The 26177-nt window shown below is 38.6% G+C and overlaps 1 protein-coding gene across 2 annotated transcripts in view; it reads left to right on the top strand.

Moving 5' to 3' along the window:
• REV3L (REV3 like, DNA directed polymerase zeta catalytic subunit) overlaps positions 1 to 26177 on the top strand; it is a 122740-nt gene that overhangs the window by 55611 nt on the left and 40952 nt on the right. For both annotated transcript variants that reach the window (XM_065681065.1, XM_065681064.1), the window contains exons 5-13: positions 127 to 223; positions 7842 to 7936; positions 8485 to 8589; positions 11311 to 11395; positions 11482 to 11630; positions 11925 to 12053; positions 14665 to 14899; positions 18722 to 18861; positions 21779 to 25982. In XM_065681065.1, coding sequence (XP_065537137.1) covers positions 127 to 223; positions 7842 to 7936; positions 8485 to 8589; positions 11311 to 11395; positions 11482 to 11630; positions 11925 to 12053; positions 14665 to 14899; positions 18722 to 18861; positions 21779 to 25982 — 5239 coding nt within the window. The remainder of the gene's footprint in view (positions 1 to 126; positions 224 to 7841; positions 7937 to 8484; positions 8590 to 11310; positions 11396 to 11481; positions 11631 to 11924; positions 12054 to 14664; positions 14900 to 18721; positions 18862 to 21778; positions 25983 to 26177) is intronic.

Consider the following 26177-nt stretch of genomic DNA (forward strand, 5'->3'; position numbering starts at 1 on the left):
ATTTAGTGCTTTGTTCTTTAGGAGCATTTGGACTGGTAGTATTAAATGCAATTATTAAAGGATATGTATGAGGAAAAAAAATTATCAAGTAAATTAATTAACTTCTTATTCATTTTTATTTTCTAGGTGGTACATCGGGTGTAAGTAAAAGTTACAGAATTCACTTGCCAGAAATTTCAAACCATGCATCTTTCGCTGAATGGGAAGAAGATGAAATACCAAGGTCAGCATGACAATTTTTTACTCTTTATGTAGGCTGTATTTTCTTTTATGCATCAACTTGTATATGCTGCAGAGTTCCAGTCTCTCATTTAAAGGACCCTTACATTTTGTATAGTCAGAAAAAAACCCAAAACCAAAAGATGTGACACAAATAATCATTACTTAGTTTCTTTGTATAGTTCTGGTAATTTGAAACTTTCTGGTACATGGTTGTAAAAATCCAGTTGGGAGATAACAAGAAGAATACATGTGGCAAATTCAAAATTCTAATTTTTGGAAGGTATGTTCCTGGCTAATGACTCCTGATGAAAAGCTGAGCAAGTTTAGTAGTTACAGAGAATACTTAACACATCAGTTAACAGATTCTGGTTTTGTAACTGACACGAAGCATGCTCTCAGTGTATCCCAATTTGTCCATTTCAAGTAGTAGCTATGTAAGAATCTCAGCTTAAATTTTTCATGTCTATCTCCCATACTCTTCCTTTTTTCTAGACATTTACTGATAATCAAGTAATGCTGTAGACTAACATGCTTGTAAACTAACTTGTAGGCATGTAGACTAACAGCTTGTAATTTGTAATAGCTTTACTTTTGTGAGAGAAGGAATATACTTGGGTTGGAGGCCAGGGGGCGGAGAACAGGCAGCATCTGGTGCTACCTCAATTTGTACAGTTTACCCACAGCAAGTTCATTCTTTAACCTGCTTTATAATGTTTGCCAGGTCCTGTAAATACTCTGTCATTTAATAGTCTTCTCATTCTTCAGGTAGCTCATTCTTCTCTGAATAGCTTATCAGGCTCAATATGGCATGTTGTTTGCTAGCATTACGTGCTGAGAGCATTTAGTTCCCCAGCAGAAAGTAAGTGCCTTAAATCAAGCCATACTTCAGATTTTTCTAGTGTGCAGAAGCTTGAGCTTCTGCAAGGTAGCATCTATTTTCTGATTCTACTACTATAAGGAGATTTTGAAACAACATTCATTTGATGGTTGTATTGTGCTTTTACTCAAGGTCAATTCATATCCAGTTGTTCTTGGGCTATGTATTCTCCTTTTATGGCTGCATACTTCATTCATAGTCTGTGTCAACCTTTATTTGCCTCACTTATGTCAGCCAAGTTACTTAACCTTTGGAGGGTTGCATTGTAAGTTTGACCAAGATTATCTGATGTTGCTTTATACAGATTTGGGGAAGGCAGATAAAAAGAAAGCAGAGTAGCATTTCCTGGCTGTCAAATCCAGAGAGGGCACAGCTCAGCATAGCAGGAGCCAAGGCACTCATCCTCATGGCTGTATACATAAGCCTTCTTTCCTTCGCATTCCACACTTTTGTGTATACAGCCAGGGGTACAGCCCCTCACTTGTGGCAGTCCTTTTCCAGCTCTCACATGTTCCAGCAGTGGGATGTTAGCAGTAATGGGGCAGATACTAAGCCTGTCCATTTCCCTAGCATTCATTCTCTGTACTTTTGCCAGTAGAAAGTTTTTCTTGAATGTAAAGCCTGAATACTACCACATAGTATACCAAACAAATTCTCTGTAGCACCATATGCAATGATACTGGTAGTGTTCTCCCTGATATGCTTTACAATATCATTTACCGTGCCATTTTGGCTTGTAAACATTTGAGGATTTTTTAATGCAAGATGTTTCTCCTCTTCCATTTTCCCAAGTGATAATCTTCTGTTTGAAATCCTTTAGAAGTTCATATAGGGTTTTGCATCCCATTTTTAAATTTCATCCTGTTTCTATTAGTCTACTTCTAAGGTATCCCACTTTTGTTTTATGATACTGTGATCTGGTGATGTATCTGGTATGTCTACCAGCTTGCCTCTTCAGCGTATTTCATTAGCGTATTTATTCCTGCACTTCCTGACAGCAATATTCTGGTCTATATTCAGCTCTGTGTGTTAACCCCCCATCTTCTTTTTTTTTTATTTTCTTTGTATAACCAATAGGAATTTCCCCTTTGGCCATATCTTAAAATGTTTTAACAATGTAGGAATTGATTTACATCTCCAACTGAAATTGTTTCTTTCCTATTGGTAGTGTCAAGCATTCCTTTGTCTAGAAGATTAATTCTTTTGTTAAAAGTTGTTCTAGCATGGCTGTCTTCCCCATGGTGTAGGATGTACATGCCACTGCAAAATAATGAACCTAAACTCTTTTTCATTCCTGATTTTACTCTGTTCTGTATATACACAAAATTAATTGCTTCTTATAATTTCTCCTGCATAATTTATGAGAGGCATCAACTTAAAATAGTGCCCTTTAATCAAACCCATACTGCAGTTTGTTTTCCTACTGTATTTCCTTTAAAATTCTGAAAATTTGCACATAGATTGGTTTAATGGACTTCTAATTGTTGTGATCAGTGTTGCTAAGGGTGAAATCTGACCCAGATAGTATATGAGATATCTATCCAAGGAAACCCTTGTAATTGTTTCCTAAAATGATCACGACTCAGATTTTTTCCACGCGGTTTTTATTCTTGCAGCGCCCAACATTACTTGATATCTGTAAAGCTGACATTGTTCCATTATTTCTGTCTTTCCTTAACAAAGTATATTCTGTATTCCAAATGTTTGGGGTTTGTGTATAGTTGTATTGATTTCTAGTTTCATGCACAATACCAGCACAGTCCCCTTGCTTTATTGTACAGTCTTCTTGAGTTCATGTTGAGATGTTTAGCTGCTTTGTGAATTGTTTAGCCAAAAAATTTTACTCACTTAATTTCACCATTTGACTGCTATTTTCAGCATCATTTGGAGGTTCTTCTGTGTGTGCTGAACTTCTAAGTTTTTGCTTGTCCCTTATATCAGATAGGGAAAGATTCATGAGATCTTTATGCCTTTTACCGATGCACTTAAGTCTTTCGTTGTTCTTTGAAGAAAAAGAAAAGGGGAAAAGACAATCAAATGTTGTTTAAGACTGCAAAATTTCTAGGGCTGTATTCTTGGTGATTGGGATGTCTGTTTAGACTCGCTATTCTTGGTTTTGTGTACATAGAGGATAAATTTTAAAGGTAGTCCAGCATGTATCTGCGAAGTCTTTGCTGCAAGTGTCAGTTGGCAAGTTCTGTAGTATAAGCAATGCCAGTGATTTGGCGTTTCTTGACTTTGTAGTACAGTGTATCAGGTGGCTGAAATATGTTGCTGGATGCCTGGTAGGTACATATGTAACATTACCAGCATTTTGCATGAGTAAATGCCAGTAGTGGTTCCTTGAAAAAACGTTTGAAATTACACCAAAGTTTCTTGGTGACTAAACTCACTGTTCAGTGTAGATAGCACCTTGCTACTCTGCCAGTTCTCCAGAGCAGTATTTAACCCAGACGTGTCCTGTTTTGCTGCTGGCAAATCTCTGAATTATAAACTTGCTGCTACAATTAGCATACTGTATTAAGCCAGGGACAGTTCTTTTTAATCTAATTCTAGAGTGATTCTGTTAGAAAGAGGACAAATATCCAAAGGTACTAGTGCCCAGGAATCCCTGTTGTGGTAAGGCTTTTAGATACAATACTTGCGAGTGTTACCAGGCTGGAACCTACAAAGCCCAGCTTAAAATAGGTAGTAGTCACCTGAGCCTTGCAGTGCTATCCAGCAGTTTTGAAGAGGAATTCTTCGCATGAGACACATTTATGTTATCCCTCAAGTAGCTGACAATAGATGGTGAAACACATCCATGAATTCCAGTGAGAGAACTTTCTGGCAAACATCAGGCTTGGAGTAATCTGCCAGTCAAGTTTATCGCTTGGATGTGATGTGTTAAAAGCAGAATGATCAGTAGAACACTTTTGGGAAACATTTTCCTTTCTAAATCCTAAATTTGCTATTGGACACTAGTTTATGCACATAATCGTGTTAAATAACTGTACTTCAGAACAGTTTTGTAGTCCCCCTTCTCCCCTGACATTTTTGTTTTAATCAGAGTAAATTAAAATGTTAGAAGAGCCAGTTAAAGCTGCTGTGCTTTCATGTGCTTTTTGAGGTTTTTCCTGACGTGGAAACAGGTGGCTCCTTGGCTTTTCTGGCTTACCTGGATGTTGCAGAACCTTGTAATGCTACTGCTCTGACTTTTGCTAGTACAAGTGTCTAGCAACTCACCTTGGCAAGGATGTTAAATGCCAAGTTAATGACCGGGTGGTATTGAGAAGGCATTTTTCAGTTCTCACAGAAATCTTGCCATACATGTCAGTTGTCTTTTATCAGCCTCCACATCAGCCTTTGGAGTGTGCAGCTTTGACTGCTAGCCCTGCCTTAAAATTGAAAAGTTTAATGAGAATTGTGGTGCTAAGTCCTAAATCTGTTTCAAAAAAAGGGCTCTTGTTAGCTCAGTGTTTTTAATTTGAATAATATGCCATGTTAATTGGAATACTGTAGTTTTTAACAGAAAGTCCTTATGTCTGTTTGATTTAGAGTTTGGGCAAAATGAGCTTTTCTGCTTCTAATTGCCCAAATGAGTGAGTTGCAGACAAAGAACATGCTTCAAATTACTATTATTATGGAAAAAGACTTAAGCTACAGTGACAACTACCAGTTTGTTTTGAATTCAGCAATGTTGAATTTAGTGTTATTTTTATAGGATAAATCCACAGTAGAATCTTGTATAAATAAGAAATCTGATTATTTGGAAAGCTCTTGGCCAATTCTGTCTGTGGTATTGATCAGTTCTCAAGACAAATCACTGGCCACACTCTTGATGGGGATGTGGGAAATGCAGAGGTGTTTGTTTTTTGACAAAATGTCCCAACTAAAGGGAAAGGAATAGAAGACTCTTTTTGTCAGAGGAAAGGCAAAATTATTTCAGTTAATGGCTTTAGTCATCAAACAGACTATTCAAAAATATGTCACTGACGCTTAAGGTTTATTTTGTCTTAACTTCTCAAGAACTTTCTTTTTGTCTCCACCCTCTTTTTTTTTTTTTTTTTTTTTAAATTGGATTCTTTTAAAAGAGGAAGTCAGTGAAAGTAGAAGGCTCAGAGCTTTGCTGTTGTATCTACCAAACAAGTCAAAGACGGATCTTGACCAGGTTTCTGGTATCAACAGCCATTGTGTATTGTGGTCCCTTTTCACTTGTTCAAATCAAATGCTTTGATTTCATGAAGGGAGGAGGCAAGGTTTTTTTTGTGGCCTCCTTCATTCTTGTTTCCCAGTGATCTTGCAGTTCTTCCTCATTATGTGATCAAAGTGCAAGTTTCAGCTTGCCTACAGTTCCTGTTGCCCATCATGCAGACAGGCTCTGTTTGAATGCTTTGAATATGAGCACCCAAAGTGTGTGACGTGAAAATTATGTATTTTGATCATATTGTTTCTCAGCTGACGGTGTGATTGGGAAGGGAGGGAAGTGATGGCAATGGATTGTCCTTAAATGTGCATTAGGGCATGGGCTGGCTACTTCTGCTAAAAGGCTGACCTGCTTTGGTTTAGGAGTTATATATCTGCTCTCTTAATTCTCAGAAAAAGTCTAAAACAGTACTTCTGACTGGAGGGATTAGTGATCATATATTGATGCATAGCATTTTACAGTCATTAATGTGTTCTACATGATAAGTACTTCACAACTTCTGCCAGGTTATTTTTGGATGTTTAGAATAAAGAAATATCCTGCTCTGCTGCCTTGTCCTGCAATTGAATGAAACACACATGCATATAGCGAAAAATACATTTACTCTATTAATGTAGCCACAAAATGTGGCATCACAAGTTTTAAAAGTATGGCTGCCAAGAAATTGTTCTGGAAACTTTGCTTTCCCTGCTTTTAAGCTGTAAGCTTTCAAAATGTTAAGTATCAGGCATTTCCTAATTGCCTGTTCTTTTTTTTTTTTTTTCCTTATCCTTCACTCCATTAAAAATCCAGTTGCTGAGATTTCTCTTTTATTTCTCCATTTTATGTTGTGCATAAGACAGGATTTTATTTTCCAATAAAAACTCCACTATTATAGTGTGATACAGGAGGAGAGCAAAGATGATTCTTGAAAGCTGTGTACTGTAGAGAGGTTGAGGTTATCATGGTAAACACCATTAGCCTTACAAAGGAGAATATTTCTTTCTTACCCCAGAAGTCAAGATATGCATCAGCTGAGCAATTGAACTAACAATACAAATTAAATGTAAGTCTACCCTCTTTCATTTTAAAACTATCCTCCCTTTTCCTGTCACTACAAGCCCTTGTAAAAAGTCCCTTTCCATCTTTCTTGGAGGCCCCCTTTAGGGGTTTCCCCAGAGCCTTCTCTTCTCCAGGCCAAACAACCCCAACTTTCTCAGCCTTTCCTCATAGGAGAGGTGCTCCATCCCTCTGATCATTTTTGTGGCCCTCCTCTGAGCACAGGTCCATATCTTTCTTGCGCTGAGGACTCCAGATGTGTCCACAGTACTCCAGGTGGGATCTCACCAGAGCAGAGCAGAGGAGGAAAATTACCTCCCTTAACCTGCTGGTCACGCTTCTTTGGATGCAGCCCAAGATACAGTTGGCTTTCTGGCTGTGAGTGCACACTGCCGGTTAATGTCCAGTTTTCCATTCATCACTACCCCCAAGTCCTTCTCCACAGGGCTGCTTTCAATCAATTTTCAAAGAAGGTGTCAGGGATATCCATCTTTTAATTACATCATCTGCTACTTCCTTGTGCTATAGTGACTTCTGTTCAAAGCTTATAGATGGCATTGAAATATTAATGAATTAAATCTTAGATTCCATACTGAGATGTCTGAGGCTCTGTATATGTCGGGGAATGCAGAAATACAAGGGGATATTGTAAGTCACCAATTAATTAACCTAGACAGAGGGTCCTGAAGAATATTATTTTAACGATGGGGAGTTTTCAGGGGACTTTCTATGGTTCCCTAAAAATTTTCCAAGCGTAAACAGACTTCCATATAAACCTGGGAGAAGATTTCTCTTTTAGTCTCCTCCATGGACTCCTTAATATTAGTTCACTGGCAGCAACAGGTGGTAAGCCACTGACCTTAGCAGGTCTGAAAAGGCACATCAGGAAGACGATCAGATCATTACACAAGATTGAACCTGTTTCTAGTATTTAAGACTGTCCAAGCCTGTTACCCTTAGTTCTGCTTGTGTTTGGGATGCTCTGTTCATAGTCACCAGGCTACCCCTAAGCCCCCTAACTAACTAAATAAAAAAAAATAATTAAAAAAAAATAATTTTTTTGCTTCAGTTCCCTGGTTGGAAATGTTTAACTGTTTTGCATTGCATTAATTGTGAATAAGAGAGAAAGATTCTTGGCGCTATGTTTTCTGGGCACAAGATCATGTGAACACAGATGGTCCTATTGGCTGAGAGTTCTGTTGAACATTTCATCTTGTATTTGAGGAGGAGAATGTTATCAGAATTGCTGAAGTATTTAGAGTTGTTTACTACTTCTTTCTCTTCTCTCAGAAGAAAAAGCCTTTAAGTTGAAGATACAAATTTCTTATCTAACTAGATTTGAATATGACCATTAATTTAAGGACTTGCAGATGAGAACTGCAAATTCTGTACTCAGATACTTATCCCCATGCCCCCCTGAAATATTTTGAATGTTAGCCCAGATAGAAAACAGTGATGATGCATGTTTCAAAATCAATGTACTGATAAAATTAACCTGTGGTATTTATGTTGTCACAGTTCTTTAATGTTGAAGGGTGTTGAGCCACAAAGTACCTGTGAATTGGAGGTGGATGCAGTAGCTGCTGACATTTTAAATCAACTGGATGTTGAAGGTGAAGTGTTAACTTTCCATGTAAAATGTTTTAGGACAGGAACTATGTTGTCATCTTTTTTTTTAAGGCTTATCTTAGTTAAGCCACAAGCTAGATTTCAGTGTTGGTGAATTGTTGATCTACAAATTTATGAAGTTAAAAAAAAAAAAAAAAAGGGTTGAATTACTCAGAAAGAAAACAGGTTATAGGAATAGCCTACTGTCAGAGCAATAGAAAGAGGTTTTTGTTAATGCATAAACAGAAGGCTTCAGACTTATAAGGAGAGTCACTGAAATAGCAACCTACATCTATCTGTACATGCATACACAAATACTTGGTGAAAAGACCAGCAAAAACCAAAGATCTAGATTGATAAGCAGAAAATAGAAAACAAAGCTACACCTTAACTTTTGCATAATACTGAATTCTAGAGTAAGGCAACAATTGCAAATAAAAAAATTAACAGCTTAGAATGACAAAAGAGATGAAGAGTGTCAGAATCTAATCTGTGGGGAAGGACGCTTCATCACATGGTCAGACTTCCCTTCATGTACTGTTTTATATTTCAGCCCAGATTGGCAGGAACCCTGGTTTGCATGCTATATGGGAGGATGAAAAGCAAAGACTGAGACAGAAATGTGAATCTTCTCAGATTAAGTCACCTGAGTCACAAGGTAAAACAAAAAAATAATAAAAAAAATAATTGTGCAGCTGTTCGTCAAAAACTTTGAGAAGCAAACGGGGTAGAATTTAATCAGTGCATCAAGTTTGAGGGCTTCCTAGATGTGCTGTTATTTCATTTCCAAGTTTACTTATTGCCCACTATGTCCAAGGCACATAACCTAATCTAAAAACATCATGCTTCAGCTAGCTGCAAAGCATTCATCGCACAGTGAATGATAATGACAGTTAAGTTTATATGGTTTATGATGGAAAACGTTTAAATGTTTAAATACTGGCAAAATTAAATCTCTCATCCTGAAGCCTTCCATAGTATTTTATGCACAAGGGCAGTTCCTTTAAATTTCTGTGGAATTACAGCTAAGGTGATGCTAGATGAAAATTCTTAAAGGGTGGACAGATCCCTCTATTTTTATGTAAAATTCATTGCACAGGGAAGACTGTGCTCTGCAAATTATTTGCATAATGAGCAGAGCTCTTCTGTGCAGAACCTGGGCCACGTTTCTTTTATGATATGAATGATATTTGGCAAGTAAGCCAGAGAATTGCAAGGAGGAGAGAGGCAGGTTGCTGGCTAAGGCAGTCTGCTTTCTGACTGTGGGGGTTTTTTAATGCATTTCTGTGCAATGTTACTCACGCTGCCTAAACCAGACTTTTCAAAATTGCTCACTGATTCATAGAATCATAGAATAGTTAGGGTTGGAAAGGACCTCAAGATCATCTAGTTCCAACCCCCCTGCCATGGCCAGGGACACCTCACACTAAACCATCCCACCCAAGGCTTTGTCCAACCTGACCTTGAACACTGCCAGGGATGGAGCACTCACAACCTCCCTGGGCAACCGATTCCAGTGCTTCACCATCCTAACAGGAAAGAATTTCCTCCTTATATCTAATCTAAACTTCCCCTGTTTAAGTTTTAACCCGTTACCCCTTGTCCTCTCACTACAGTCCCTGATGAAGAGTCCCTCCGCAGCATCCCTATAGTTCCCCTTCAGATACTAGAAGGCTGCTATGAGGTCTCCACGCAGCCTTCTCTTCTCCAGGCTGAACAGCCTCAGCTTCCTCAGCCTGTCTTCATACGGGAGGTGCTCCAGTCCCCTGATCATCCTCGTGGCCCTCCTCTGGACTTGTTCCAACAGTTCCATGTCCTTTTTATGTTGAGGACACCAGAACTGCACACAATACTCCAGGTGAGGTCTCACAAGAGCAGAGTAGAGGGGCAGGATCACCTCCTTCGACCTGCTGGTCACCCTCCTTTTGATGCAGGATACAGTTGGCTTTCTGGGCTGCGAGCGCACACTGCAGCTGGCTCATGTTCATTTTCTCATCGACTAGCACCCCCAAGTCCTTCTCTGCAGGGCTGCTCTGAATCTCTTCTCTGCCCAACCTGTAGCTGTGCCTGGGATTGCTCCGACCCAGGTGTAGGACCTTGCACTTGGCATGGTTAAACTTCATAAGGTTGGCATCAGCCCACCTCACAGGCGTGTCGAGGTCCCTCTGGATGGCATCCCTTCCCTCCAGCATATCAACCGGACCACACAGCTTGGTGTCATCGGCAAATTTGCTGAGGGCGCACTCAATCCCACTGTCCGTGTCTCCGACAAAGATGTTGAATAAGACCGGTCCCAACACCGATCCCTGAGGGACGCCACTCATTACTGGTCTCCAGCTGGACAGTGAGCCATTGACCACAACTCTGTGCGTTCAGCCGTCCAGCCAGTTCTTTATCCACCGAGTGGTCCATCTATCAAATTGATGTCTCTCCAATTTAGAGACAAGGATGTGGTGTGGGACAGTGTCGAACGCTTTGCACAAGTCCAGGGAGATGACATCAACTGCTTTACCCTTGTCCATCAGTTCTGTAGCCCCATCATAGAAGGCCACCAAATTGGTCAGGCAGGATTTCCCCTTAGTGAAACCATGCTGGCTGTCACCAAGCACCTTGTTGTTTTTCATGTGCCTTAGCATGCCTTCCAGGAGAATGTGCTCCCAAGATTTTACCAGGCACAGAGGTGAGACTGGCTGGTCTATAATTCCCCGGGTCTTTCATTTTCCCCTTCTTGAAAATGGGGGTTATATTTCCCTTTTTCCAGTCATCGGGAACTTCACCTGACTGCCATGATTTTTCAAATATGATGGCCAGTGGCTTTGCAACTTCATTCGCCAGCTCCTTCAGGACCCGCGGATGGATTTTCTCAGGTCCCATGGACTTGTACATGTTCAGGTTCTTAAGATGGTCTCGAACCAGATCCTCTCCTACAGTGGGCCCAAGGTCTTCATTCTCACAGTCCGTGCGTCTGCCTTCTAAGACTTGGGTGGTGTGGTCAGAGCCTTTGCCAGTGAAGACCGAGACAAAGAAGTCATTCAGAACCTCAGCCTTCTCCAAATCCTGTGTAGCCAGTTCTCCCGATAGCTTCCGGAGGGGGCCTGTGTCATCCCTAGTTCTTTTCCTGGGTGCTCACCTTGGCGTAATTGCAACATGATTTGTAAATGCTGTTGAAACTTGGAGTTGCAAATGAGATCAGTGGGAGTATGCAAAGCACTTTAAAGTTTTTAAATACACTTGAAAAATCAGCCCTCAAATTTGTCACTGAAAATGAGCAGGCGCTTCATTTCTGAGCCATTTCCTAATAGAATTAGTACTTATAGCTGCTCTCTGTGTTGAGAGGTGAAAGTAAAACTGAGTAACAAATATTTTTCAAATTTTAAAGACCGTGGATTTGTGCCAGCAACAGAGAGTGAAAAATTTTTTCAGAAGAGACTTAAAGAAATCCTCAAGCAAAATGACTTCTCTGTGTAAGTGTTTAGCCATTTGTCATAAAAGTATAGTATTCTATGCAAACCTTAAATATGCATTTAAAAATTGGTTTTCAATTAACTAGAACGTTGTCAGGATCAGTGGACTACAGTAATGGATCAGAGGAGTTCTCTGCTGAGCTAACACTACATTCTGAGGTACTTTCTCCTGAAGCCTTTCAGTGTACACCAGCTAATATGGTAGAAGTGCATAAAGATAAAAAGATGAACAAAGGTGAGTATATTTAATAGCTTAATTGTTTAGGTATAAATCTCTGTCATGCTTCATTTGTTTATACTATTAGCAGAAGTAAGCCAAGGAAGATATGATTGTAGGTTATGAAAAAGTAGGAGTACTTTTGCTTTTATTTTCGTCATTGCTAGAGTAAGCTTTTTTAAAATTGCGAAGCAAATAATAGGAAGATACTTGAATAGTAAAATACATTTTAAAGTAGCTTGCTTTCATAATGTATTGAAGTCTGTGACTATTTGAAGTTTTATCCTTTCTCTTTTTGTTTTTCTTTTAAAGAATCCAATAGGATGCGCACTGATAAAGAAGAGGAAGCACTTATTAATGAAGAAGCAATTTTAAACATTGTGGAGAATAGTCAGAGTTTTCAGCCTTTGTCTCAAAGACTGAGTCAGACTCCAGTTTTTAGTGAGTATGACTGGAATGTCTTTTCTTCCAGGCTGTTTTATTGTTCCACCGTCTTTGTTGTATTCAGTTATGTTAGCTGTCATGAAAGAAAGTAGTTTACCTCAGGGAGTTTGTCAAGCAAACTGAGACTTCACACACACGCAACCTACCACTACCACCAAAAAAAGCCCACCTTATGTTTTCAAAAAATGTCACCAGAACAGTGTATTTGTAGAGGCTACTGTGCATTACTGGTTTGCTAAGCTTGTCCTCTTGCCAGGTCAGCTCAATGCAGTCTCTTATGGGTATTGCTCTTCCTTATGCTTCTAGGGTTATAGGACTAAAACTGTCAGAATAAATAAGATTTTGACTGTCTATCCATGATAGCCTTGCAGTAACCAATTCCTACAGTTACAGTAGTGAGCAGGGCTACCTTTAGAAACTCAGCTGTCTGGAGATACTGGGGAATGGGTAGGCTGATAATGAGAGGCAAGTTGCAGGAGAGCATTTCCCAAAATTTATGGATACAAAAGAATGGTTGAAGACAAAGAACCAAGAAGAAAAACAATAAAGAGGAGGAGAAAAGCTATGATAGCAGACAAATGTGAATGGCATGAGGAGGAAACAACAATAAAATAACACAACAAAGGAACTTGCATGAAAGCTACTTCAGATACAAATAGTTCAAATACTCTAGATGAGGTGAAAAGTACATGGTTCGTGCTATCTCTGTATTCTCTATATATACATTCTTATTTAAGCATACGATAAAATGTTAATATGTACTATAGCTGATACAAAATGGGATCAGGAGAGTATCTAAAACCCATAGCCTCCAGTGCTTTTGATACATACATGGTATGAATACATGCATGGACAGCAAGATACAATATGGGCAACAATATATGTCTATGGGTAATAGAATATACAACAATATACAGTCTTTTCTTGCAAAGAAAGGATGAGAAAGTGGAGTGAGATTAGGAGTATTTTTCAGTGCTGTTTTCTTTTATAGAAAGTAGGCAAGATTTTTGTTATGCAAGTTTTATAGGCAAGGATTTTGATTTAGCAGGAGAACTATAAGTAAAGAATTCATATGGAAGCTGGGAAACATGAGCATTGATTTATCTTTGGGTTTGGAGGGGTGGGAAGAAGGTTGTGCTGAGGTTGAGAAGTGGCTAAAACAATACATAGGGTACATTTTACAGCTATATGTTTGATTTGCTCAACTGAATAGGAATGTTGAAATTGTCCAATGATTAGATAGTCAAATGGAGATGACTTCTTCTCCCCCACACTTTTTAACACAGGGCTACAAATTGCTGTGTGTCTTGTGTGACCATAAGTTCACATGCTGCATCTCTGACGCTCTTATGCTTTGTCACAGCATAGAGTAGTGTTTACTGTGCCTTTGTAGAGTTTCAGAGTCACTGTGAAGTGCACTGCTGGTGCTGCTTTGAAGTACCCAACAAGGTTTATATTAATGGGAAGTGAAGGCTGGAATTTAATGATGGACCTCAGAAAAAGGGCAAAGGAGCCAAGAACAGAAAGTACAATTGAAAGTGGGTTAATTCAGAACTCTGGCAAAGGGGGTGATTTCCATTTTAAATGGTTGCATGGTGTCTTGTGAAGCCTTTGTAAAATACAGAAAATGCCTTCCTCATCAATGTTGAGACCTATTTTAAATTATTCTCGGGGTTATTGTAAATCACATGATATATCCTGAGGAAGGAAAGTAGAGATTGTAGTCCTTCAGCCAGAGGAGAAGGAAAGAGAAGTAGCAAAGATCCCTGGTAGACTGGAGATTATAAGTTGGTTATGAGGTCAGATGAAAGGTAAGCAGGAGGAGAGTGAGAAAAAAACGCAACTTGGAAGGATGTGTAAGAAATAAAGAATGAGAAGGCAAGTGCATGAGTCATTGTAAGCTTGGGTCAAATAAAGGAAATTAAAAAATAAAATTTAAGGGAGGAGTGAAATCAGGTAAACTGAGTGTTTAGAGGAACCTAGAAAAAGAGTAGGTTACAGTAAGAAGAAAGGGGAGATGAAGTTAAGTAATATTATAAAGGACAGATGGAAAGAAGAACTTGTTGATCAAAATCACCACCTTTTATGAGATGCAGTGATTGAAAGTTTTCCAAGTGATACGCAGAGAAGTACTCAACGGTGTTAATGCCACCACTGAAATGGTGAAAGCAAGAGAAGGCAGTGATGCTTCAGAAACTGGCACTCACGCTGAAATAAAAGGGAAGAGTGAGGCTTTACTGAATGTGAAAAGGTAATAGGGTGGAGAGAGAGAGGAGAGATAAGTGCTTCCGCTAAATGTACTACACTTAGTGTATTTGCCTTCTTCAGAAGAAGAGGGCAAATACAAAAAAAAAAAAAGGGTTGTAAAGTTTCTAGGTAAAGAGCTAGAAAAGATAACAAGTCATAAACCTTTACAAAATATTGAAAGAGGTTTGATTTTGTAGCCTGCCTTGCTTTAGGCAGTAACAAACCAGCAAATTTTTAAATGTGAAGGGTTTTTGGTTTTGTTTGTTTGGTTTTGGTTTTTTACTAGTAGACTGTAACTAGTTTACAAGTGGAACAAAATACAGATTCTACTTGTATGGGTTTCTTTGTGGTTTTTTTGCAGTGAACACTGCTGATGAGGCCATGATTGATCTCTTGGCTGGATTGGAGAATGATGGTTATCGGATGGGACATCACAAAACACTCTCTCACCATCACTCTCTTGGAAGCTGTCGAAATTCTCAGAACAGTGATGACGAAGAAAATGAGCCACAGTGTGAGAAAGAAGAAATGGAACTTAGCTTGTTAATGTCCCAACGGTGGGACAGTAGCATTGAAGAGCCTGGGCCAAAAAGAAGGTATAATACACAATTTCCTTTTTTTAATATGTTCTTTTCTGCCGGATCCTTCCTCCCTCCCACCCTGTTTTCAAGTGTGCTATGAGCCCAGTGAGCTGTAGAGATGGCTCTGTTGACAGCACTGGAAAAATCTATGCAGATCTTAGGATAGAATGCAGTTGTTCAGATAATGCTCTGAATTGTCAGTTTTATATGGAAATTAAGATTAAATGTTTAGGTTTGGCTAGACCTAAGCTTCTAGTTTGCTGTTTGAGGAAAAATTGAATAGATTTTTTTTTTGTTCTACAAATCCAGATACAAAAAGCTTTAGTTGTAACCTCCTTTTAAGGTCACACCTTGGATGTAGTATGAATGTTAATGTACATCTCATGTGCCTGTAACTTTTACTGAAGTGAGTATTTAGGAAGTATTCTTATGAAGACTGACGCAGAGACCTGAGAAAAACACCCGTTTGTTTCCATGCTCAAAGCTTTAATCAAAACATGAATGTTGCTCAGTCTGCTGGACTGCTAAAGGTCAGAAGCTTGAATATTTTTAAGGCCAAGATTCTTGGAACACCTTCTCAGGTTGTAATGACCTTTTTATGCAGTCTGCACTGACAGGTGTTGAAAGCACTATATCCAATTTCTCCTCACACCTGCTTTGGGAAGGCATTCTGGTATTTATAATTCTGGTTGAAAGATTTCACAGACATAACATTTTGATATTTATGGATTTTTTTTTCCCCATCGGAAATAGTAATTACACTAGGATTTAGAGACCAAGAGAGGCATAGAAATATTTAATCTTTTCTTTCCTAAAGACATACAGAAAGGCTGTAACAGAACCAGAATTAATAATAGATTATTAGTCTTCTAGACATAATTCATCTCTAAAGCTAGTTTTCCTTTCTGACATTTGATTTGCTTTGGGTTTTTTCCTTCACAGTAGTCTGAAAAGTTGGAATTTCCATCTAAAACACCTGACGTTAATCTTCAGTTTAGTGGTAGTGTCTGTGTAAAACCAGCTTATATCTTGCAGAATTTATTAGCTCAGGCAGAGCTCTCTACAGGCATGACTTGGGGATTCAGGTAGGGTCCTTAAGCAATTAATCGGTTTTATGCAGTGAAGAATCCTGTTTAAAAACTCAGCAGACTTACAAGCTGGCTCAGTAATAACTTGCTCATATGTGCCTGCATCTTAATCCCACACAGAAAGCACTAGGGAGAATGTACCAAGTGCCTCCACAGGGAGTCAGCTCATGTTTAGAGGGAATTATGAGCTTTGTTTCAATGTGATCTCTGCAGAGTTTGGACTGACTTCAGAAGAGAGCCCATTGGGTATCTCTGCCCCTGCATGATTTTGCGTATGCATAAAGAGCTAGTTTGAGTCTGACAAGGGATCCAGCCTTATTCTGCTCAGGCTCATTCTACCTGTACTGCTTCCTAGTGCATCCTACTTTATCCATTTTATCACCATTCTGTTATTGGGTGTTCACCAATCTTTCATTATACCAAAAAATATATTGAGATAATGAGGAGCAACAACACCCTAATGATTGAATTAAATGGCTTGGGTTTGATTTATGCTGAACTAGAGAAAAAAGCCCATCAAGATCTGGACTAGTTCATGTATGGGTATAATGCTGTTACACAGATTTTCTTAGAAGCTAAACTGATGGACTTGAATGTAGAGAAATCCAAATCTCCATCCTGAATAGGTTTACTAATGTTGACAAAGATTTGCTTCATGCAGAGGATTATATCATTACTCAGGTTGAAAGAAACATCTACAAGCTATGTAGTCCAGTGCCCTGGTCAAAGCAGCTTTGAATAGATCAGTTTCTCAGGGCCTTGTCTGGTCAGGATTTGAGTATATCCAGAGGCAGGGATAGCATGGCCCACATAGGCAATGTTGCAGTGTTTGAACACCCTCATAATGAAGAATGTTTTCATTGTACATAACATTCCCCAGGGCAGCCCTGTGCCCATGGCCCTTATCATGTCGCTGGAAACCTCTGAATTGGGTTTCATATTCTTTACACCCGCTCATCGGATACTTAACAAGTGGAACAGGATCTCCTTTTAGTTTTTTTTATTGAGGCCAAATAAATCCTGCTCCCTAGCCCTCTCCTTAGACATCGTGTGTTCCAGCCCCCGGTCACCCTGGTGCTCACCTCTGATGGATTTGTTTCAATGTGTAGTGGGATGCCCAAAACTGAGCACAGTACTCCAGATGCAGCCTCACAACTGCTGAAAATAGCTACAGTCTGGCAGTCACAGTCAAAGATGCATCTGGCCTTCTTTGCTACAAAGGCACACTGCATACTCTCAGTGGTGTTGTCCACCAAGGCTTTTGCATCCTTTTCTGCAAAGCCACTTTCTAGCCAGCACTCTCCCTGCCTGTAGCAGTGCATGGGTTCATTTAATCCCATCTGTGGTATTTACAGATTTGTCTTTTTTTGAAGTCCATGAGATTGCCGTCAACTCATTCCCGAGTGTATTGAGATCAATCGGAATAGCAGCCCTTACTCTCAAGAGTATTGATTGCTCTCCCAAGTTTGATATTCATTTGCATATAGAGCTGAATGTCTTTGCACTGTGCTTTTCCATGGTTTGGGAACTTAGAAGAGGGAGAATTAAGCTCAGTTTGGTCATTACTCCATACATAGCTGTGCTTGTTGGTTGGTGTCTCTTCAAGTCCTGCTCCTTCCAGACTTGAGTTAGTCTGGAAATCATATAGCCGTATTTGAGCCTATTGCTTCTGAACTAATAAACATGGTTTGATCTTTGTTGGCGGAGTGTTGAGCACATTGAGGTGTCTGTGGTGTTATCATACATACAATTCATGCTCTCTTTGAACTCTGCAGATAAAAAGATCCTCAAAAGTAGACTGTATTTAAATTATTGTGGATTTTCCTTCCTGTAACTTCAAAACATTTGTATTTATGCCTTCTAAGGTACTACACAATAATGTTCTGATACATCAAGCTGCATCTTAACAAACAAACAAAAAACCAAGATGCACAACCCCCAATCTCAGTTCCTTAACATTTATCTGGATTTCTCTCTTTTAGCCATAGAATATCTTATTTCTATGAAGAATTACATCCGTCTCACACTTCATTTTAAAGAAGAAAAAATGAAGTTCCTAAGTGCTTCTAGAGTTATAATATACCAGGGGGGTTGGAGTTTTTCTATATTTTTCTTCTCCCCTCCCCCATAAAGCCATACCACCTTAAAAACTTGAAAGCCTGGAGACTTCATACAAGCTTTTCTTTGTAGATTTCTTTTTTTTTTGGGGGGGGGGTGGTTTTTTTTTTTTTCCCTCAGCAGATTTATGACTGTAAAATGGCAGTGTAGATCAGTTAACTTTGAAAAAGCCACTGAAGTATTAGCAACAGCAACCTCAGAATGTTGAAAGAAGGATGGAAACAAACACTGTTTTGGTGGTTCTACTTTAGTTAAGCCTGCCAAGAGAGAGAATTCTTATAATACTTACAATAATAAAGCAAAGTTTCCTTAAAAAAAACACCAAACAATGAAATTAAATTCTAGTAAAATTGAAATAAAATTAAACGTCTAAATGCTTTCTCCCCTAACTTCTTAAGCTAGTGAATCCTGCTGGGTTTGTCTGTAGCTGTTAGATAGTTGACTACCACTGTTGCCTCTTAAAATAGTAACAATAATATCTTGAGTTTCTCCATGAGAGCTATAACAATTTTTGTTTCACCTTCCCCAAATTACACCATATGGCACCACACCCCTTTGATTTTAAGGTTCCCTATGGTGTTTGGTATTTTGTAAGAGAAGTATTGTGCATTAAATAGTTCGTTTTCTGTAGGTCAGCTGGCAAAAATGTGCATCAAAGTTCAACAGAAGAGGATTCATCTTCAGAGGAAGAAATGGAGTGGAGTGGTAACAGTATGCTCCTAACTAATCTCTCTATACCTCAGTTAGATGGGACTGCAGATGAAAATGGTGGTAAGTAAATAGAAAAACAGCTTTGGAAATTGAATTATTACCTGGGTTGTAGTTTGTTTTCAGATAAATTTGCTAATTCTCAGAAGTATTAATCTTTTTTAATTCTTGTTTCAATTGGAAGGAAATCCTGTCAACAGATTGCATAAGCAGGCCCTTAACATCCTCCTAATAAGTCAAAAATGTTTTAATCTCAATGCCCTCTAGAATTACAAGAATCTGCTTTTCCTATTGTATTAATGATGAAAAATGGGCATTGTCTCATTATTCTTATGGAAAAGATAGTTACCTTGTTGCAAGAGGTATTTTTCTGTTAGTTTGTTATGCAAATATGGTATTAAAATTAATGATTCTGTAGGATCATTTATCCTGCTAGGATTTAATTGTAAATAGTGTATGTGTTACTGTGCAAATTTAAATGGTTTTTTGCTTTGCAGCTGTTTGCCACACATTCTTAAATATAGTGAGCCTTCGGTTGAGCCTGTGTTTCATTTAACAGATTGCATGTTCACATATGGGGATTGCATGAGTTAAAACTATGCAGTGGCAAAGCTGATGCAGAAGAAACTAACTGCCTTTCAAAATCTATAAAATAATAAATCTGTAACTTGCTGTCTTTGATCAACTAACCTGAGTTGATAGAATGCACACTTTGAGGTTAGGCAAATATTACTAGTGGTTTCATTAGACAATCTGCAATTAGACAATCTTTTGCTGTTGAGCAAAACAGTGATAAATATATGGATCTCTTGAGGGAAAAATACGTATCTGTTTCCAGGTTTTCTCAATATTAGGTTCACTTTTCTTCATCTAATCAGCATTAATTGTTCTTTATTTAGAAATGTCATATTAGTCATACTTAATTGCCTTTAAAATTTTGAATTTTTGGTTAACATCACTTTGTGTAGAAGCTTTTTTCTTGATCCATAGTTCAGACTCGTTAATGTAAAATTTTGCTTGTGCTCATTCATGTGCCTAACTTTCTATCATTGCAGTTGCTCTTTAGAGCAGGAATGTAATATTTTACGAAATATCTGTATTAGTTTATGCCTTTTGAAGCTATTCAACAAAAATAACAAGCTATTTGACAAAAATAACAAGCATCATCTAGGAGTATATATAATACATACATCTTAATACATCTATTAGCAATTCTTTATTAGACAAAGCTAGTTATATGATCTCATTACATAGACAACCATAGCTATGCTTTTGTGCTCACTTTTTAAAGCATTGAAGTTTGCTTTTTCTTTTACCTTTGTGGGTATAGTCTTAGGGTTAATATGTGATTCGGTACTACTAATATTATTTGGTTTTACAAAATATACAATTGTAATTTACTTATTTGCAATACTTTGTAATTTAATGTAAAAAGAGATGCATCTGTCTAATGAGACTGCATCTTAAATCATTGTTTAAATTTTAGAATATTTTAAGTGTATGAAATATCACATGTAGAAGAAGAATGCCAGAATAAGCTTATTACTATGAAGTTTTACGTCAACTTCTTTTAATAGGAGATAACAGAAAATTCAAAATAGATCTCAGTCTCCTTTCCTCTAAATGCTTATCCACACATGAATCTGTGTCCACAGTATCTGACAGATAGACAAGTATTTTTGCAGTTTTTGTATCTGAATGGTCAGGTACCTTCAAAGTGTTCATTGACATTTCACCCAACTCCTATTTTCTTAATTTTCTGTTAATCATCCTCATTCTTCGTGTGGAATTCTACTCTCAAAGAATCATAGTCAGCATCTCCCAGCTGTGTTTCACAGCTCAGGGACTCTGTGTAAGCATTAGAAAATGTGATTAGAAACAGATTGAGACTTCCTTTTATTTTTCTCACCTGGCAACAAATATATTGGTAAGCTGAAGGCAGCATGAATCTAAAACAATCCCCAAATTGGTTGAGACTTGCAGTAAAGGCCCAAAGGATCCCCCATCTGGTATGACAGCATGCAGTGTGTGCTTCCAGGTCATACAGCATGTTTCATAACTCCTGTCCCCGCTTCATTTCAGCTAAAGATGTGGACACATGAACAAATTGCTGTGTGCCAGGAGCTCTGTGGTAACTGACCCTTTGCACAGGGATAAACACTTTCAAATTACTTGATGTTCATCGTGGTTATAAGCAAGCACACATTTGCTGCAAAGCAGTTGTTGTTACTTACCACCTGCCTGTGCACACTTATCCTGCAGGAAATGTGGTAAAGGTATTAGGAAAAGAGACTGAAATTGTCCCAGGTTATCATGTGATGAGTCTGCACAGGACAGTTACTGCATCACATGCTGGTCACAGATCTGTGTGGGAGTGTTAATGCATGGATATGAAGTCATGATATAACTTAATGGTGTGAGCTCCTTGCATAAACACCTGAATAGGTAGTGGATTGCTCTGCTTCGTAAAAGTGCAGCAGACTATGCGTACTTAGTGCACAGGACAAATATAAATATTCCAAAGCCCTTGCCGTGTTGTTAGATAGTACTTTAGCTTTCTGTATAAAGTTGTCAAGTTCTTTGTTTTTTCAGAGCCAATGAGTATGCATGCTTCTCAGGATACAAGCTTTTATAGAAATCAATTTGTATTTAGTTACCTGAAAGTGATTTTAGAAGCCTTCTTTCAGAAAACCAGCATGAAAACTTTAGCAACTGTAAACCTGCCATTTAGGAGTAACTGACAGACCAGCTGAGACACAAATGTGCCAACAACATGATTTTGGTAAAGCAAATCATGTACTCAGGATCTGTAGTTGTCATGATCATAAATGCCATGTGATTTAGAAGGAGGGTTGTTTATTTTTTCTTCTTTGGGTGGGAGGACTTTCAGGGAAGTGTAATTAAAATGGTTAATGCCTTAGGTTTTTTGTGGGGCTTTTTACAGAAAAACTAGAGTAAAATTGCTTGTCTTCCATTTCAGACAATCCTCTGAATAATGAAAGTTCTCGAACTCACTCCTCCGTCATTGCAACAAGCAAAATGTCTGTAAAGACCTCAATCTTTCATAAAGATGCTGCTACGCTAGAACCCCCATCTTCTGCTAAAATTACTTTTCAGTGTAAACACACAAGTGCCCTTTCTAACCATGTTTTGAATAATGAAGATTTAGTAGAAGACCTCTCACAACCAAACACAGAAACAAGACCTGAACTTTCAGTCCATTCTCTTACAAAAGAAAGCACTTACTCAGCAAAATATCCAACTCCATTCAGCAGTAGTACCCATGCAGAAAACTCTCACAAAGAGAGTAACAAGAAAGATACTCTCCCAGTTCCTTCATGTGAAAATAATATTTTTGAGTATGAAGATGATATTTCATCAGTGAGCAGACAGATACCTAGTAGGAAGTATACTAGCATCAGAAAGGCTGAAAAGGATGTCTCTTTTATGCATGTGGGCCGCCACATTGGTGACAGCATGTTGAATAAAAACTTATTTAACTTTTCTGATTTGAGCCACTCCAGCCATTCCAAAGGTAAAATGTCCTCTGAAGTAAATGAAAAATCCAGCAGTGCAAGTATAAATAGTTTTTTTCCAGCAGCAGTTACTGAAAATTGTGAGTTGGTGTCTTGTTCAGGAGGCAGTCGAACTGTGGTACATTCACTTGAAAATAACACTGATGAAGGTGGCCTTAATAAGCTTAAAATTAGGTATGAAGAATTTCAGGAGCATAAGGCAGAAAAGCCAAGCCTCAGTCAACAAGCAGCACATTATATGTTCTTTCCTAGTGTTGTTCTTTCTAATTGTCTCAGTCGACCACAGAAGTTAGCTCCTGTGACATATAAGTTACAGCAAGGCAACAAACAGTCCAGGTTGAAGCTGAATAAAAAGAAGCATAATTTTATCAATCAGGAGCTTTTAAGTGTAAATGATGTTGTATCAGTGAAGGAAAGCTGCTATACACAAGGTAATGCTTGTAGTAACATTCCTGATAAGGATAGTGCTTTACCTAGTGACTTTGTTCAAGTTCCTCTTGAAGCTTTTGAAAACAAAATGCCTGCAAGTACTGCTAATTATACTGACTGTCAGTTTGCAGATGGATCTCTTGAAACTGAGCAGTCATTTGGATTATGTGGGAATAAATATACACTCCGAACGAAACGGAAGGTAAATTATGAGACTGAAGACAGTGAATCAAGCTTTGTCGCACACAACTCAAAAATTAATCTACCTCAAATGATAGAAGGTGTTGAAAGTTTGGATGGGTCTCAGAAGTCTCGAAAGCGTAGAAAACTTTCAAAAAAATTGCCACCTGTTATTATTAAATATATTATCATCAATAGATTTAGAGGGAGAAAAAATATGCTTGTTAAACTAGGGAAAGTAGATTCTAGTGAGGAAAGAGTAGTACTCACAGAGGAAAAGATGAACTTATATAAAAAGCTTGCACCTTTAAAGGACTTCTGGCCTAAAGTTCCTGATTCTCCTGCAACCAAATATCCTATTTATCCACTAACGCCAAAGAAAAGTCACAAAAGGAAAGCAAAACATAAGTCAACCAAGAAAAAAGCTGGAAAGCCACAAAAAACAGGTAGTAAAAATATTAAAAGAACTTTATCTTTCAGAAAAAGGACTCATACAATTCTTTCTCCTCCTTCACCATCCTACAACGCTGAAGCTGAAGACTGTGACTATAACTATAGTGATGTTATGTCTAAGTTAGGTTTTCTTTCTGAGAGAAGCACAAGCCCAGTAAACACATCTCCACCTCGCTGCTGGTCTCCCACTGATCCAAAAGCAGAAGAAATTTTGACCAACCTGGAGAGAGAAGCTTTATTTAATAGGGGGCCACATATGTACGGCAGCAAGAATGTTAATTCTAATGCAGGAAAAAACAGTCGAGCAAAAACTCAGGTTAAGAAATGTAAAAAGAAATTTGCTAGCCCCACCGTATCTACTAAGAAAAAGAAAAAAATCAATCAGACTGATGAAACAGCAGATGATGTAAAGAAGAAACCGAGAAAACAAAGACAAAAAACAGTTGAAAAAGCAGCCTCAAGAAAGCGTGTTGTATTTAAGCATGAAAAAGGAAATGCTAACTCTACTGCAGAGGTGAAGTTTGTGCTGAAACATCAAGATCTGCCTGAGATTTCTTACAACTCTGCCAACTTGCAGCCACTTCATAACCGGAAAGACAGTCCTCTTCCTGGCTATTCTGCAGGATATTTACCATCAGCACAGCTCCCCTCAGCAGCTGATGAACAAGGTAATTCATCAGGCTGTTTTCATTCTTTGATGGAAATTGATAAGCCTGTAGATGCGCAGCGTGCACCTGCTTCACAAGAAGACCCTCATTCATCTTTCACATCTACTCCTGTGGCATCTGGAAGGGAAGTACCAAAAATGAGCTCTCAAAGGCCCAGGACTCAAAGTGCTGTATTTAGAATGAAGGATTCTGCTGTCATTCAAAACATATTTGATCCATCTAATCACACAACTCAGGTAATGCAGAACACACGCATCTCTAAAGATAAGACTTCTGCAAAAGCAGAAGAGACAAAAAATTTGCAAAACAGGTATTTACCACCAGCTGGGAAATTAAATGAAACCCGTGACTCTTTGGACACAGCAAAGATGGATCAGTTACATGCCACTAACTATTTGCATTGTAAAGACAATAATCAACAGCAGATTTTTTGCTTACCAGAGGCATCCAAGCATTCTGATCCTTGTTCTTCTGTTCTTAAGTCATCTGAGGAAAGCCCTGGGCCACTTCAGTTGCCTAAGAACTGTTTTGTAACATCTTTGAAGAGTCCAGTGAAACAGTTAAACTGGGATCAAAACCAGAGAGGATTTATTTTGGATATGTCACGTTTTAAACCTGAAACAGTAAAACAAAGGTCTCTGTCAGAAACAACCACGCAACCAAAATCCATCACCCAGTATAAAAACAGGACTATAGTGGCCCCATCAGCATTCAGTGAAGGACAGTCTGGCCTAGCTGTTTTGAAAGAGTTGCTCCAGAAGAGACAGCAGAAAGCTCAGAATGCTAATGTTACACAGCAACCATTAGCAGCTAAAACACAGCTGAGCAGGAGTATACCATGCCCTCTTGAACAGAATAAAGCAATCAAAAGGTCGCGGTCGGTAGCATCGCCAAGAAAATCTCGTGCTCCCAGGAGCACAAAACCTAAAGAAAAAACAGCAAAACTGTCCAAAATGGAGTCATTAAGCCAGCAGATCACGAGTCGCATCGATCACTCTGTGTCTGATGATAGCCCCATTTTTTTTTCAGACCCTGGTTTTGAAAGCTGCTACTCGCTTGAAGACAGCTTGTCTCCAGACCACAGTTACAACTTTGATATCAATGCTATAGGACAAACTGGATTTTGCAGTTTTTATTCTGCAAGCCAGTTTGTCCCAGCAGATCAAAATTTGCCCCAGAAATTCTTGAGTGATGCAATTCAAGATCTTGGTTCTGGACAAACAGCAGAAAATGACTTTGTGTGTCATAATGACCAAAAATCTGAGGAACAAAAGCAGCATTCTCCAAGCACAAGTAAACGGATACGGACTGGGTCCCTGAGCCCTGAGCTTTTTGAGAAAACCTCACTGGATAGTAATGAGAACCACTGCCATAGCCAATGGAGGAAAAATGTTCATCCTTCAGCTTCTAGGTCTAGTTCCGTCGATACCTTTTGTACACAAGAGACTGAGATTTGTTTAAATGAAAAATTTAAATTGAACAGAAATGCAGGTAATAAAGAGAGATTTCTTAACCTTCCCCAGCCAACCACCTCAGACTGGATTCAAAGCCACATTAGAAAAGAAACCACTTTTGAACCCTGTCGACCACTTGATTCAGTTAATACCTCTTTTACATCAATTTTATCTTCTCCTGATGGTGAGCTTATAGATACTGCTTCTGAGGATTTAGAACTACATGTTTCAAGAAACAATGAGGCACTAACCCCAACTCCATATAGTTCACCAAGATCAACCAGTTCTCCCTCACAGTCAAAGAATGGAAGTTTTACACCTCGGACCGCTCACATTCTTAAGCCTCTCATGTCCCCACCCAGTCGTGAAGAAATCATGGCAACTTTGCTGGATCATGATCTCGCAGAAACAGTTTATCAGGAACCATTTTGCAGCAATCCTTCAGATGCTCCAGAAAAGCCAAGGTACTGTGTTAAATACATTTCTGTCTACATATGCTTGTGATTATACTAAATTAAATTTATTCCTGTAAACAATTTTATGCTGTTATGTGGCACAGATGCATGAAAGATCCCATCTGATAACCAGTACGTTTGAAGTTGAAAATTACTGTACTTCCCGTGCAAATACCCATTTTTCATTCTTGACACTTTGGGTTT

Source organism: Lathamus discolor, chromosome 5, assembly GCF_037157495.1.
Source record: "Lathamus discolor isolate bLatDis1 chromosome 5, bLatDis1.hap1, whole genome shotgun sequence".
Taxonomy (NCBI): domain Eukaryota; kingdom Metazoa; phylum Chordata; class Aves; order Psittaciformes; family Psittacidae; genus Lathamus; species Lathamus discolor.